The 15,448-nt window shown below is 37.7% G+C and overlaps 1 protein-coding gene across 6 annotated transcripts in view; it reads left to right on the top strand.

Annotated features, from left to right (window-relative positions):
* The window catches only part of RALGPS1 (Ral GEF with PH domain and SH3 binding motif 1), a 66,585-nt gene extending 53,212 nt beyond the window's left edge, over positions 1 to 13,373 (top strand). For 4 of the 6 annotated variants that reach the window (XM_083876069.1, XM_083876068.1, XM_083876067.1 and 1 more), the window contains exons 15-23: positions 4,900 to 5,026; positions 5,578 to 5,711; positions 6,888 to 6,939; positions 7,214 to 7,294; positions 7,820 to 7,925; positions 9,004 to 9,096; positions 9,271 to 9,376; positions 10,767 to 10,858; positions 11,264 to 13,373. In XM_083876069.1, the coding sequence (XP_083732195.1) occupies positions 4,900 to 5,026; positions 5,578 to 5,711; positions 6,888 to 6,939; positions 7,214 to 7,294; positions 7,820 to 7,925; positions 9,004 to 9,096; positions 9,271 to 9,376; positions 10,767 to 10,858; positions 11,264 to 11,293 (821 nt within the window). In that variant the 3' untranslated portion in view covers positions 11,294 to 13,373. Of the gene's footprint in view, positions 1 to 4,899; positions 5,027 to 5,577; positions 5,712 to 6,887; positions 6,940 to 7,213; positions 7,295 to 7,819; positions 7,926 to 9,003; positions 9,097 to 9,270; positions 9,377 to 10,035; positions 10,176 to 10,766; positions 10,859 to 11,263 lie in introns of those variants that run through there. The other 2 variants (XR_014591467.1, XM_083876071.1) reach the window with 2 other exon arrangements.
* The last annotated feature ends 2,075 nt before the right edge of the window (positions 13,374 to 15,448 follow it).

The raw sequence follows: 15,448 nt of genomic DNA, 5'->3' as shown, positions 1-15,448 counted from the left end.
AAGTGGGCAGTAGTTTAATGTTCCAGTCAGTAGTTCAGGGCATGGGTGTCTAATAATAGTGATTTAAAGTTAAAATAAAGGTTCTTAGCCCATAAGGTCCGTCATCAGTTCAGTTGTCTTGATAATCCAAAAGTTAATACACTATACACTACTAATAGCAATAAGTGTAGATGAGTTCTGCCTGTGACATGCTGCCTCCTGAGAGATCCACGTGTGTTTCCAGAGACAGGAAAAAAGCTCAATGTCATTGGTAATAATTCCAAAGTCTGTAAGGGGATTAAGTGCAAGTAATAGTGTCATCTTTGTGTTCTAAAATATAATTGCATATGTTGATGATGGAAATGGACTTTACTTGCTGGCACTGTGAATTTATCTTCTACCTGGTTTTCTCTTTCAAAAAAATATTTACAGTTTACTGCAGCCAGAGACATTGTGGGTTTGTTTTTTCCCCTTGAAATATCTTTGTGTGTGTGAGGCTCAATAAAAACAGTTAAATCCTACAGCATTTCTATTTGCTAAGTGCTAGAGAAAACCATGTGTCCATTTTCCACTTCTTTTGCCAGCTAGTTTTCCAGTAAATTCAAACAGGAGGCAGGCATCTGATTAGACTGTCTCACAACAAGTTATGTTTTGTATATTAGTGGCTGAGAGAGTCTCATTTAATTACCAAGTGCATATATAATTGTGAATACTGCTTTCACAGGAAGATTTCATGTCTTCCATAACGCTGCAGAGATTCTTGTTCCTCGCAAGTAGCATTTAAGAAGGAGCTTTAGGCAGTTTAGTTGAATGCTTTCAGGAACTGTGTGATTCACACAACTTCTTGGCAGCAACCTAAGTCTGTTCATTCTGTCTTGCTGTGGTTTGAGAGAGATAGAGAGAGAATGTAGCTGGAGAGCTTATATTATGCTAACTGTTCACAGTTTCTAGTTGAATTAGCTGTAAAAGACATCTGTGTTCCTGCAGTGTTAGCTGTGAAAAGTGCTTGTCATTTATGGTATGGCTGTTAGGTTGTTTTGGAAGGTATAACTCAATACATTTTCCCAGAACAAAGGGAAAGATTTAACACAATATATGGTAAATGTAAGGCTTCTAAGCAACTGGAGTTCCTCAGAGTTTGCACACCAAATGTAGCTCAGTAGAGAAATGTTATATTATGCATACTCTTTCTCATCATGTTATTTGGAAAAGTTCAGGGTGCAGTGCTAATCAGAACGTACAAAGTGGTTGCTCATTCTCTGGAACATAGTATATTTATTCTGTCTTGAAAAACAATATAAAAAGTTAAAATAATGGTAAAATAATTACCATATCCAGAAAATTGTATTTAATACTAAATGACTCATGGACTGGTCTTAACGATTCTGTGATTTTTAATGAACCCCTTCATTAAAGTTAACACCTAGCATTAAATTCTAGCAACAGCCAGACCTCTGCTCTGGGTAGCCCTTATTTTGGGGGGTTTGTTATGCAGAAGTTAGGGATGGATCCTCGCCCTCTCTTTTTTTTTTTTTTTCCCTCAAGTAGGTCTTGGTGTAATTCTTGAGGAGAGAATAATTAGACCAGAGGTTTTATGTTATCATCATATCAGGAATGTGGAGTAATTAATCTGAAATAGGTATATTCTCTTCTTTGTTTTGGGGGTAAAATTCAGCCCATTGTACCAAATCCATTCAGCTTTGAGAGCTACATCATAACAAACTTAGAATATATATTTTAATAAATTAGAAGGGGTCAATTATTGTATGTACAGTATGTGATAGATAGGAGTTGAAAGTGTAGAAACAGAAGGAAGAAAGACTGGGGATGTTTGCACATTTGTAACCCTCTGAAGTAGCTGTACTACATTAGTGATATCTCTACAGCAGTTCCAGCATTTTTGAATAAAAAACCCCCACACCATCATTTTCCATGTAAACATAGAGTTTGACATTTAGTTTTGCCATTTGTTTTACTGGTTGCTTTGGCAACTAATAAATAGTTTGTGCTAAGTGCTTTAGCAGCCAGTCATTCTGTGGAAATGAGGATTGTCTAATCCTTGTGCAAGTTCTTGGACATTGCTTCATGTGCAGCATGTCTGCTTTCTTTACACAGGACTTAGGGTAGAAATGGAAGAACTAAGTTTTCTTCACGTAAATTTACAGATCATCCAGAAAACTTTACTCTTTGGTTTCCATTCTCTTCCTCTGTGATACTTTCATGAGAAACTTTTACAGCTCTCCAAAGTATTTTTGAAACAAATCCATACCAAACAAATATGTGGATTCATATGTTATCAGCCACTAAATCCAACTGAAATTAGTGTACCATGGGTTTTTTCTTAACATACCAAAGCTTCACAGAAATTGTAGAAGAATATTCTGTCAAAGCAAATGCAAAATTTCTAGGGAAAGAATGATTGTGCTCAGTTTTTAACTCTATCACTTTCTATTAATTTCTGTGACTTCCTTACCAAACAAGTCTAATGTCCTAGTTCATTGATGCTTATTTTAACTACCAAGCTATTAATCCTGAGGCATGTTACAAATGTAGATCAACCAGAGGACAAAGGGCTTTTCTGCATTACTTTTTGGAGGTTGAGTTGGTTTTGGATTTTTGTTTTTGACTCTTTTTTCACAGCAGTCACCTGAAATAGTTTCTGTAAACAGTTGGGGTTTTTTTGATGGATTGGTTAAATGTATTTGGTTGAACCCAAACTTCAGTTTCCCTGCAGCTATACCCTCACAGTGGACATGTCTTCATTGCCAGTTTTGATGTCACCCAAGTCCATATGCTGCCTTGAAGATGCAACTGCAAAAACTTCAGCATTTTTGCTGAAGTGTAAGTCTGGGGTTTGTGCATTCCACTGGTGCAGGATGAGTAACACAAATGCTGACCATCAGTGATTGCATAGAAGTGACACTTGAAATTGAAAGTATCACTTCTATCCAGGAAGCATTTGAAGAAAATGCACTCAGGTGTGCTTACTGTGCAGTCAGAAATGTGTGTGTGTGTGTGTGTGTTTTGGGGAGCTTGGAGGAGCATGGGAAGGTGCAGCCAAGAACTCAGGTTCTTTTTTTTAGTTTGCTCTTGTCTAAGAACAGCCGTAACATCTCTTATATGTTGTATGCATTAGTAGCCTTTTGTTGAATTGTAAAGCAATACTCTGAAAATTAAAACTGTTCTTTTACAATAGCCATCATTCTAGATGGATTTTTTTGTGTCATTCTTGATTCTGTGCACAAAATTAATCTAAAGTTATTTATTGTGTGTTTTGTAAATAAGTCTTTCTCTTTGAAAGTTTTATTTGTCACACACTGGTTACAATGAATACAGAGTAGTAAAAAGTTACAGTGAAGATTTAACTAGAGAGTGTGGCTTGGAATGTCTTTATTAAGTTTTAGAAACAGAGCTGGTAAGTTTTACTTCTTAACTGCTCACTAAAAAAGAGTGAATAGTTGAGACTGTTCCTGAAAAATCACTCAGTTCATCATATAATATACAACTCATTTTCAGTTTTTATTTTGCATATCTAGTACTGGTTTATTGATAGCTTTTTAATGGAGAAAAATTGTGAGCTGTAACTCACTCACCCTGCTGCTTTTTTTAAAAGCTCTGGAGACTGTAAATGTTCACATGTTTTACTGAAGGATTGCAAAAGTAACATTCATTTATAACATTTGAAGGATTATTCATGGAAAAATTATGCAAAGGAAAAAACAGTGAGATCCTTTGGGATATGTGTAAACTTTTCCAAATGTTCTTGCCACAGATCTCTGAACAGCACTCGGCTCGCTCTGATGAAGTTGTCTCACGTTCCCTAACGCAAACAAATTTTTAATAACATTTTAATATTTTTATACATCATTCCTGTGCATGTCAGCATAATCTTGAAAATGATGCTGAGAAATAATGAAAACCAAACTAACCCTTGTTCATGCCAGCTGACTGGAAAATCCTGCTAAGAGTGCTTTGTCTCCCTGAAAGGCAAAATAACAGAATAGCAATCATGGTAACAGTATGCACTAGGAGTAGAGCCAGAAGAGTAAAGACAAGAGTTAGCAGTAGCAGATGACTTCACTTATTGGAAAAAAGGGGCAAAGTAACTCAGTCCCAAATGAATTTAAGTATTGGAATTTTGTTATCAGCAGTATCAGGCATAACTTCCCCAGCTAATTGCTCAGCAGTCTGGTATGTCCATAAACATCTTTTGGTCTGTCCTGCTTACCCTCTTTGGCATCCTTCTTGGCATGGGCTTTCTTTGTCTCTTACTCCTTTACAGAAATGAGGTCCTCTGCCCTCTGCCCCATAGCTCATGCTGACACTCACTGCATCTCAGACTTCTTGCTGAACTGAGTGTAGCCAGCTGAGGAGAGCTCATATCGTCATTCTTTTTCATAGACATTTGGCAGCAGAGCAGATACAAAGGCTTTGTGAAGGTTTTTAAGTTCATATTCTTATTACCTTAGCACAGGGCTAATGGGGCCAACCTCTTACATGCTCAAGCTGTGAGTCAGTATGAACAGATTGTTTACAGTTTATTCACAACATGAAGTTGTGAACAAAATTCAAAGAACGTGTGAACATTCCTGTTCACACCTGAAGTACAAACTGACTTTATGGCTCTGCATATTACACTTTGCACATCCAACTGTTGTAAGGATGCCAAGAGTTTTCGTAGTTCATTGTTAAAAGTATGAGCAAAACTATTTTAAAAGTTACTCCAGGGAGTTCAATATTATGGAAATGAATTTATAACAAAAATGGATGGTGTCGCCCTAATGTGCAAGAAACAGTGCTTCAGAAATTGTGCCTTTTGGTTATCTGTAAAAATGAATTTTAATCAGTTCCTAAACATACCAGCCAATGAAATATCTGGGATTTGCATCAGTTCAGTGTTAAATAATCTCTGTCTTTTAGGTCCATCTGACATGTCAGCATTTATGAAATTCAGCAGGAGACCCACATGTCCTGATGCCTCAGTAGCAGCAAGTCTATCTACACCTCCTGTACCAAGGCACCGCAAGAGTCACAGCCTGGGAAACAAGTGCGTAATCCCAGCTGTCTGATGCTCAGGCAGTTACAAGTGTCATATAAATTTAAGATAGCAGCTAGTATTTGTCCTTTCCATTTCTTGTATTGCAAGAGTGTTTCAGGCTTTACTGTGTTTTCTCTAGGTTTTCTCTTGACACTTTTGGGGTTTTTTGCTGACTCTATTCTCTACTAGTGCCAGGCACTGGCAGTACTTGAAAGGTGCTTATCCATTTTGATCTGTGGATTCCTGGTGTGTCTCCTGTTTCTGGGTTTCTGCTTTTGCTGCCACCAAGGATGTTCAAGTTTTGTATGGGAGAGGAGTCAAAACATTTACAACTTCCCAGCTTCAGAAATGTAATAATTATTACCAACAAAGAGAAATAAAATCTGAAACTCATTTTGGTAGTAAAGGAGCATATGTACATTAAGTGGTAACATATAATTGTCTGCTCTGTAATAACCTGCTGATGAGGCAGAGGCTGAGTGGAAATAATGTGAGCCAAGGGTTGCTGTTCGATGACAGAAGAGGGTTTTCATGATTTTTTTTCTTCTTCCATGTTCCAGTATGATGTGTCAGTTGAGCATCGTGGAGAGCAAAAGCGCCACCTTCCCGACGGAGCGTCCACGGCACCTGCTGGACGACAGTGTCCTGGAGTGCCACAGCCCCGGCGCACGCCTGCCCAACGGCCTCTCCATAGGTACCGTCCTTCCCAGGGTGCTGGGACTCACAGATAGCTCAAAGTAGAGAATTAGGAGGATCATTAGTTCTCGTGCAAAGACTGATTGTTTTCATCGATGAAAATAGATGAGAAGTGCTACCTGGTCAACGTTACCGCAGATTTCCTCAATTATCCGCTGATGCTTTTGGTAAAAGTGGCATGAAGGGAGATTGGTTTTGTAGATGCTTGGTGTGTGACACAAAGTGTTTGTCAGCTTTTACCAGGGGAAAAGCGGATATATATTTTAAAAGCTACCTTTACACAAAGGAAGCCTTAATTTTAACTATATGTTTTAGAAGCTGGGAGAATTGTTTGGCAGTACTCTCTTAAGACTTAAAAAGAAACGTAAAATGAATACATTATTATATTATAATTAATAAAACAATTATTGTAATATCAAAAAAATTATCAAGAATCTGTGTTTTAAGCAAGAAAAAGCCACCTTTTAAGAGACACAGGCTATTTCTAGAATAGGAAATTGACTGTGAAAGATAGCACATTACTTCACCAAGAGTTAGACACTGAGATGATCTTTGCACTTTTGAAAATACAAGCACAGCTCACTGTGTTAAAACTGAGCATTAGAAGATCAGTCCTGCGCAAATTAAAACTGTGAGCTAAATAGTTGTACCAGAAAAGGAAGGACAAATGGGTGATGGGCTTGAAGGAGAAATAGGAATTTTAGTTACGAATACCATCATATATATATTTTAATAGTTCCTAGCAACAGCATAGAGCTGACATATCCTCTAATAGAGGTGTATTTGCTTCTTGAAAGTAAACCATGATACCATATCTAATAACTTCAGTCAACTTATGGATATCGTGGTAGAAATATTGTCTTACAAAGGAGCTGGATTTTATGTATCTGAAGTGCTCGGTTTCTGAAGTAGAAGTGTGATGAAAATTAAAGTAATGGTACACAGCAGTAACAAGAGTTAAGAGTGAGATACTATAAATGGAGAGGCTCATGTAAGCCTCTTCCAACTAAAGATTTTACCATGACCTCTAAAACACTTCTACTTCAAAACATGATTTGAGTAAGCGGCGTCCACAGTACTATATAAAAGAGTATTCTGGTGATCCACATACATTGGCTTTGTATTTTCCCATGGGTGGTTTTCTTACTCCTTCTCTGTACTACTCTCTTTCTAGATAGCAGTGAAAGCTCAGAATTTAGTGAGGAGCTGCCGTCAGGGCTTGAAAGGTGAGTTAGTCTTCCTGTACACTCACTGAGCACTCTACAGACTTAGCTAAGAAATTCACAAATGATCCCTAACATAGGTAAGCCCTAAATCAATAGTTATTCTTATCAAATTATTGATTAGTTAGGGAAAAAATGGCAAACATTTTGAAATAAAGTACTGTAAAGGTATTGGACCTGAAAAGATTGGAAACTTTCTTTGTCATGTTTACCAAACCCTAACTGTTGAAGTCTCAAACTAGAATATCCCTCATCAGATATTTGCATTCACAAACAGGGGTCGTTTGTATGCCACGCTGGGGCCTAACTGGAGGGTACCAATCCGGAATTCTCCTCGGAGTCGAAGCTGTGTCTACAGGTACAGTTCAGGGTCTGCCTCTTTCATTGTATGGTGCCAAACTTCAATTCAGGTCTTTATGCTTTTCTAGTGTAATGTATTTGGTGTCCAAATATCTTTGGATGACCATAACAATTTATGAAGTCTCTCCGTCCTGCTTGTAAAAATTCCCGTTAATGCTAAAGCAGAGTTATGGTCCATTCAGATGAAATTGAGTTTAGCTATTGATTTAACTAATGATGTCTGACTTCCACTCTGCAGAAAACTAGGCTTCACTTAGGATTTTATGAAACCTTTACAGAAGCAGGCTTGTCATGAAGGCCATCTTTGACTCCTGTGACAAGTAATGATGATAGAAGGATGCCTTCTTGACCCTTCCCCACAATCTATTTCCTGATTTACTGGACAGCTACCCATAACATCTGTCCGTGTCAGAGAACTATAGTATGGTGTGTTGATTTTTTTCAGTAGAAGGGCTTAAAGAATTGCTTACTTAGTGTCTTCTTTGTCTGCTCAAATACATAGAGGAATGCTTTGTCTCTCCAGCCCAACAGGTGTGTGCAGCTGCACAGCAGGTGGTTCCACAGGAGTCATTACCATGGAAGGGCCTTTAAGAAGAAAAACACTGCTCAAAGAAGGCAAGAAACCTACTGTAAGTGATTCTAATTATACTTATTCTTATGGTCCTAATTTATTAGTGGTTGTTAAAATTTTCAGGATTAGATTAAACCTGCAGTTTGATACCACAAAACAATGGTTTTATCAATTGTAACTTTCTGATCAGAGTTATGACCAGGTTATAACAAGGTTGTAACCTTTATATGTCATTTGATGTACAGCTGTTTTGCTTCTCCCTGCATTTGCAAGTCACATTTCTAGCTCTGACAGCACAGGAATGAAGCAATTGTGCAACCAGCTACCAGTGTTGTGAGGGCAGAAATAAATCTTGCAGCACTGTCTGATGACCCAGAGCATCCTGATACTTTCCAGCTAAATAACCCCGACAAAGGCAGATATTGCATGATGGATAATGTCTGCATTACATTTCTGTGACAGGACATAGATTAATAACTTTTAACAAGTTTGTAGATTACAGAACTTGCAGTGGCACTCATAAAAGACTGAAGAGGGAGATCTTCAATACAGAATTTTCAAGGGAGGGTACAAATTCAATTGAACATATTTCTACTTCATATTTCAAAATATATTTTGGTGCTTTTGTGGTATCACATTAAAATGGAAAGGCTGCAGAGCAGCCACCCAGAGCACCAAAGTCATGGCAATTCATAGTTAACCTGAATTCATGGGTTTCACATGGTTCTAGTGCTATGCATTTGGTAATTTATTTGTTTCCTGTAGAGCTGACTGATGTATTTCACATGCAGCCCAGTTCAGTTCAGAGCTAAAAGATTTGAGGAATTGCAGAGTTGTCAACTCAATATTTTTTTAATCAAAAGTCTAAGATCTGTACAGCAGAAGGCAGCACACTATTCTTCTCTAAACAATTGGTACTGACACTTTTAAGAGATACCCAACTAAGAAGGATTGTATTCACAGCCAGCCATCAAGATTTAGGTAGCTGGACTGATTTACACCAGGAGACACTCTTTATCTCCATTCCTTGCTTCTGAAGTTAACTTTGGTAGCACTTGGACTTGCCTGTGAACAGATGTTTGAAATGTCAGAGATATGCAGGGTTTTTCCTAATTATTTTTCCCTGTTTCATTCAGCTCTCCTCGTGGACTAGATACTGGGTCATGCTTTCAGGATCAACTCTTCTGTACTTCGGAGCAAAAGCTTTAAGAGGCACTGAAAGAAAACATGTAAGCTTTAAATTTATTCTAATACCAAAAATTGAATACTCGTAAGTAGATCTGGAAGGGCATCTAAAGTGTACTTTCTGTTCCAGGCTAAGCCATATTTCTGTACAACTTCTACAGTTAAAAGTTAATCTCTGCTACGGTCTCAGCTATGACTAACTTGTCTGTCTTTTGCAGTATAAATCTACACCTGGGAAAAAAGTTTCCATTGTGGGCTGGATGGTGGCACTGCCTGATGACCCAGAGCATCCTGATATTTTCCAGCTAAATAACCCTGATAAAGGTAAATATTGTAAAATGGACAATGTCTGCATTGTATTTCTGTGACAGGAAGTAGATTAGTATCTATTAATGATCTTGTAGGTTACAGAACTGACAGTGGCACTCATAAAAGACTGAAGAGGGAGCTCTTCAATATGGAATTTTCGAGGGAAGGTACAAATTAAATAGAATGTATTTCTACAATATGCTGTGGTACTTTTGTGGTGCCTACAGAGAGATTCCTTTCTTTTGACAGTTACTGTAAGTTTTGCAGAAATTCCTCAGCCAGTATGAGATTGCAGCATGTCCGTGTCTCCATACATTGATCTCCAAGTCTCTGAATAGCTTCCTTAAAATCCATCTGTATCAGTCAAATCTTGACTTACACTGAGGCCGATTAAAATATCAAACCATTTGCCAAAATAAGTCTGCTAAGTAATTATTACTTTTTAATAATTAATTTTCCAGTGCCATAACTCTTTTCCTTTGATTAAACTTCAAAAACTTCAAAAGATAAGAAAACTCCTGGAGTTATTTTGGACTTTGAGTGGTTGCTTACAGGTTCTTGAAGCTTTCTTCAGTTTCCATATTTTCAGCATTGGTGCTGGATATGGAAGTCCCATTTACTGCGTGAAGTGCATCATCTGGGTGTTAACTAAAATGCACAAAATTTGATTGCAGGAAACAATTTGCAGTAAGACATTGAAGAAAACTAAGTTTACAAATATGAAAAGCTTTATCAGAAGCCTTGATGAGAAGAAAGCCAGGATTAAATTAGATCTGACCTGCGGCGTATGAATGATGCACAGTCCCCAGTTATGGTATAACCAGAAAAATTTATTAAAAGTGTATATAGCTTTTATAATATTTTCCCTATCAGATTAGAATATCATGCACCTGGATAGCTAATAGTGTAACTGTTCACGCATCTGCTAACCAATAATATAAGGGATCACATTCCTAATATTCACATCAGCCTTTTTTCTTTAAATCAAGTGCTTGTGTAACATTTTTTTCTGCAATCTACTGAGGTTCTGCTGCCTATTACATTTGAGAAACTTTGTTACATCTCTCCCACCTTGACTGAATAGTCCTTGTACTTCTTAACCAAGAGGTCTTTGTTCTCTTATTACCAAGCATTCTTTGTTTTCTTGCCCCACACTGACCTACAGGGTCTTTTTCTGTCTGCCTGTGAGGCCACATATGTTCTCATACTTGCTTCAGCCAAGAATTGCTGGGTAACATGCCTCACGTGGGCTCTGTTATAATAGCAGCATCATGTTTGAGCATTTGAGATGCAAATTAATTTAAGAGTTTACTTCATGACTTTGGCTTCTGCACAGAAGTCAGAGTCATTTGAAACTACATGGCTGTCTGCAAATTCAGAGTCTTTCATTATCTTATTTTTGCAGGCAATGTTTACAAGTTTCAGACTGGTTCAAGGTTTCATGCAATATTATGGCATAAACATTTGGATGACGCATGCAAAAGCAACAAGCCTCAGGTAAGCCTCAGGTGAAACCTGTTTCTACCCACTTTTTCCTATTTTCTAGAAAAATCCTTACTAGAAAAGGTACCTCTTTGAATCTGTATGCACACACATTCCTGTGGGGACAGACATAATTCCTCATTCTGTACATTGATCCATTTTTCAATAGGAGAAAGAAAGATTATTTAAAATCAGAGAATTTCCATCAAACCAGGTTTTGTGCAGGTCTAGCTATTGGTTTGGTTACCTTAAGAGCATATAACCTCTACTCTCAGTTGGTTCAAGCAAGGTAACCTCATCTCTTCTTTAGAAGGGACTGTCTTATGGAAAATGAAAGCAACCATACCAGGATGGACTTGATGATCTTCGAGATCTTTCCCAAATGTAATGATTCTATGAGTAATTTACAATCTCTTCTAGGTACCTGCTAATCTAATGTCATTCGAATAATTTCCTCTCCTACCTGATGTGACTTCAAGTGCCAAACTGAAGAAACAGGTTATTGTTCTCTAAGGAGGAAGAGGAGAATGGTTTTCCTGACAGGAGCCAGCCACAGATATTTCAGCACTTTCCTATGTAACTTGAAAGTGATTCTGACACAGCTTTTAAAACAGAAAGTGAATGTTGTCCCTAGGACCAGATAAAGTCTCATGCACTGAGTGAAAGCAGGCAAGTTAGATGGACAGAAGATTAATCCTGACTCCTGCAGGATTCTGAGGACTCAACTATTTGTGGTCAGAGACTGCATGAACTGGTATTTGACCGCAAACTGAGCATCGTATCTTCTGCCTATTCTTTTTTAAATGGTTCTTTTTATTGTTAAGCTGCTTTGTGTGACTGAAGAATATTTGGCCCATGTTGGGTTTCAATTCTTTCTAATGCACAGAATGATTGACAGTGTTAACTTACTCCAAAGTGTCAATTAGAATAGAAAATTGTGGAATAACATTTTTATAATCTTAAGTGCACTGAGTTGCTTGGCAATGTGGCTGCCTCAAATTTTCTATCAAATCTCTGGACAATTCTGCTGTTCGTATTTGAGCTATTTGGGAAAAAGGTATTTTGGCATAGGGCAGTTGGTTTTCTTTTTCATTCAGTTATTTTGCTCAGGAATACCCGGGTAATGAATTTAAGGCTGTTCAAATTTATGTTGCGCTGAAGTTTTTCTTTCATTCTTCTACCAGTGGCATAGTTGGTTATAAATTTGGTGTTTTGGTTCAGTCTGAACGTTGTTCATCTCAAATACCTTAGTACAGGGAAGCAGGTAATCAGGTGTTACATATCACATGGTACTGGCTCCTCAGAATGACTCCATATCATTGTTTCTGTTCTGTTCTGTCCTTCTGTGGAATTGGCTCCACTCAATTCCAGTGTGTGTTGCAACTTCAAGACATTAGTACTGGTAGATGGTGCTGCTATTAAACAAAATCATGGTGGCAGTGAAAGACTGTCTAACAGTGGAGCAAGTACAGAGAAGTCTCCACATCAATATCCAGAGAAAAATAAACAAACAAAGGGCCTTCTCTGAAGGAACTCTATGCTGAATTCCTGCTGTGCACTGGCACTCCTGCAGTCAGAATCTTTTTCTGTTCATATGTTAAGTTCATCACTTTTTCTGTTTGAAACTCTTTTGCCATATAGCATCATTATTCAGACTTCATCAATCACCAGAAAACCTCTTCTGACTTTGCTAAGATTGCATAGAGGACAAATTGGCAAGTCGGCCTCTAGCTTATGAGCCAGGAACACTGTGGAAGTCAGTGTAAGTGAACAGAAGCTCTACTAGAACAAGCTCCCTTGCATTAGCAGTATGTATTCTGTGGACTTCCATGATTTCCTATATTTTTATTTTGAAACTTCTCTAACAACAAGGAGAAGAAAATACCTTTATTGTTAAATGTCAAAAGTAAATTTTTTGTACTTTTAAGAATTCATGTTACAATCCTGAAAGCTTAATACCAGCTTTTCAAGAAAACCAGTTCCTGATGGCAACTGCATTTAGATCCTGGGACATGGGTAAGTGTCTGTAAAGCTGACAAAGTCTATTTGATAACTGAGGAACTGTGTGAAAAGAGTGGTAATGCAAAATATATTTGTATAGTTTTTCTCTTTTTTTGTTAATTGAAGACAACTTTGTCACCAGTAAATGACTTCAGACTGTTAGACTGTGATATAGTCTGAATTATTCTGCATCTGTGGATTTTTGTGATTAGTCATCAATGAGATTAAACATCTTTTCAGTATAGCACAATTGTGAAATTGCTGCACAGTATTGAGAAATTCGGATTGATGGCAGTGAAAAAGTACTGCTGGCAGTGAAAGAATACTAGTAAAACATCTTAAACCAATTTTAAATTAGTCTTTAAGTATTAAACAGTTTGTAGCTGCTGATTAGAGGTGTTATGCCATTTGGTACCATTTGCTATTACCCGGTACTTCTAGGGTTAATTGAAAGCTGCTATTGAAATATAGTATGTTGCCTCTCACTACAGCATTATTACAGCGTTTTCACAAAAAAAAAAATCATAAACCATACAAGTTTTCCTCCATCAAAGAAAACAACTGCAATAGTTATATAAACATTATGTCATAATTACTATTTTCAGAATTGTGAAGATATAACAAATATAGGTAATATTATTGGTTTATTAAATGTGCAATTTTGATGTAATTCAGTGCCAAAATGCATGTTTTTCCAAATAGCACCAAAATGAGGCAAAGAAAACTAGTTTTCAAATTGAGACTTGTCACATTATAATGTTAATCAATTTCAACATTTTGGTTTGTTTTGTGTGGAAACTGTTGCACTATTTTTGGCTGTGTTTTCCAGCAGTCCACTGCATGCCATTTGTGTAAAGGATTCTTTCTATAATTCTTGTGAACTGTCTCACATGTAAGAACTCTGGCGTTGGAATCTAGGATTTTGGCAAAGTATTTTGTTACCTCAGTCTTGTATCAAGTTGCTGCATTTTTCAGTTTGATACATTGATAATAATGATTGTTTTGCTAATTAAATACTTTAATGTAAAAAAAAGTTTGTTTACTACAACAGTAATAGCATTTGGTTGTAAGTTTAAAAATGTGCAGGGTATGTATGCTGTTGACAATAAAATATTCTGAAAAAACAGTAGAGGTACAGAAGGAATGTTTTAGCTCAAAGGCAGCATGCATGCTTTATTTGTAAATGAATGGCAATATAATTGAACAGACTTTATAGAGCAATGTCTAGCCATTTAGTAGTATAAATACAACATAATCAACATTTCTAGGATAAAAATGGAAAAAGCCCCCAGATTTGCAGCTTTTTCAAGTTAGATTTGGAAAGTCCAAAGAAGCAGAGAAAAACTTCAATTTCTTTGCACTTAAAATTTATCTCAGCAGGTCTGCAGGTGACACCACACTGAGTGGTGCAGGTGCCACACCTGAAGACTGAGGCCTGGACAAGCTTGATGAGTGGCTGGGGCTGCCATTATTCTAATGAGCAGATCAAGAGCAGCTGTGCAGAGAAGAACTGGGGGGGTGCTGGTGTATGAGAGGCTGGAGGTGTCCTGGCCGTGTGTGCTGGCACCTCAGGAGCCAGCCATGTCCTGGGCTGCATCAAAAGCAGTGTGGGCAGCAGGTGACAGAGGTGATTCTGCCCCTCCTCTCAGCTTTTGTGAGACCCCCTGTGGAGTGTTTCATCCAGCTCTCAGGTCCATGGTACAGGAAAGACTTGAACCTGTTGCAGTCGGTCCAGAGAAGGGCCACAAAAACAATCAGAGCTGGAGCACCTCAGCTATTGAGGAAAGGCTAAGACAGGTGGACTTGTTTAGGCTGGAGAAGAAAATGTGCGAAGGAGACTTTATTGCCACCTTTCCGTACTTAAAGGAGACTTAGAAGAAAGATGGGGACAGGTTTTTTTAGTAGCACCTGTAGTGATTGGAGAAGGGATAATAGTTTAAAACTAAAAGAAGGCGGATTCAGACTAGATATATGAAAGAAATGTTTTGCAGTGAGGGTAATGAAACGCTGGGTTGGCCAGAGCAGTGGTGGATGCCCCATCCCTGGGAGGATTCAAGGTTAGGTAGGACGGGGCTCTGAGCAACCTGGTTGAAGATGTCCCTGCTTATGGCAGGGGACTTGGACTATGTGATCCAACGAAAATCATTCTATGATTTTCTTTCTTATGCAAGGTAAATAAGGTCCACATAATGACTGGCAGTGAAGGTCCTTTAATTTCTGGAGAAACATAATTTCATGAGCAGTTGTCTGAGATAAAAACTATATGTGAGGATGAGAGCACAACAAGCTAATATAAAAAAAGTTACTTCTACAGCTGAACAGGGAAGCATATATCCTTTTCCTGAAGTGGACTCCTTTTCCTGTTATCCCCAACAAACAGGAAGAGTGTTTAAAAACTTTATTATTTGGTAGTCTTGGAATTCAGTTGGATCTATACAATTTTCCCTCAGGGTCATGCCCAGTGTTTCATTGTAAATATTTTATAAAGGAAGCATGTGTAAGTGTCTCTCATATCTATCAAATGGTTCTTTTCACTAATAGCATCAGTTAAGATGGTAAAATTGACTGGAATTTTTCTCCTTTCCATAGGTAAGGATACAAAAT

The sequence above is a fragment of the Zosterops lateralis genome, assembly GCF_965231275.1.
Source record: "Zosterops lateralis genome assembly, chromosome: 20".
Classification (NCBI taxonomy): domain Eukaryota; kingdom Metazoa; phylum Chordata; class Aves; order Passeriformes; family Zosteropidae; genus Zosterops; species Zosterops lateralis.
The sequence above is the reverse complement of the archived record's forward strand: the minus strand, read 5'-3'. Positions and strand labels throughout refer to the sequence as shown.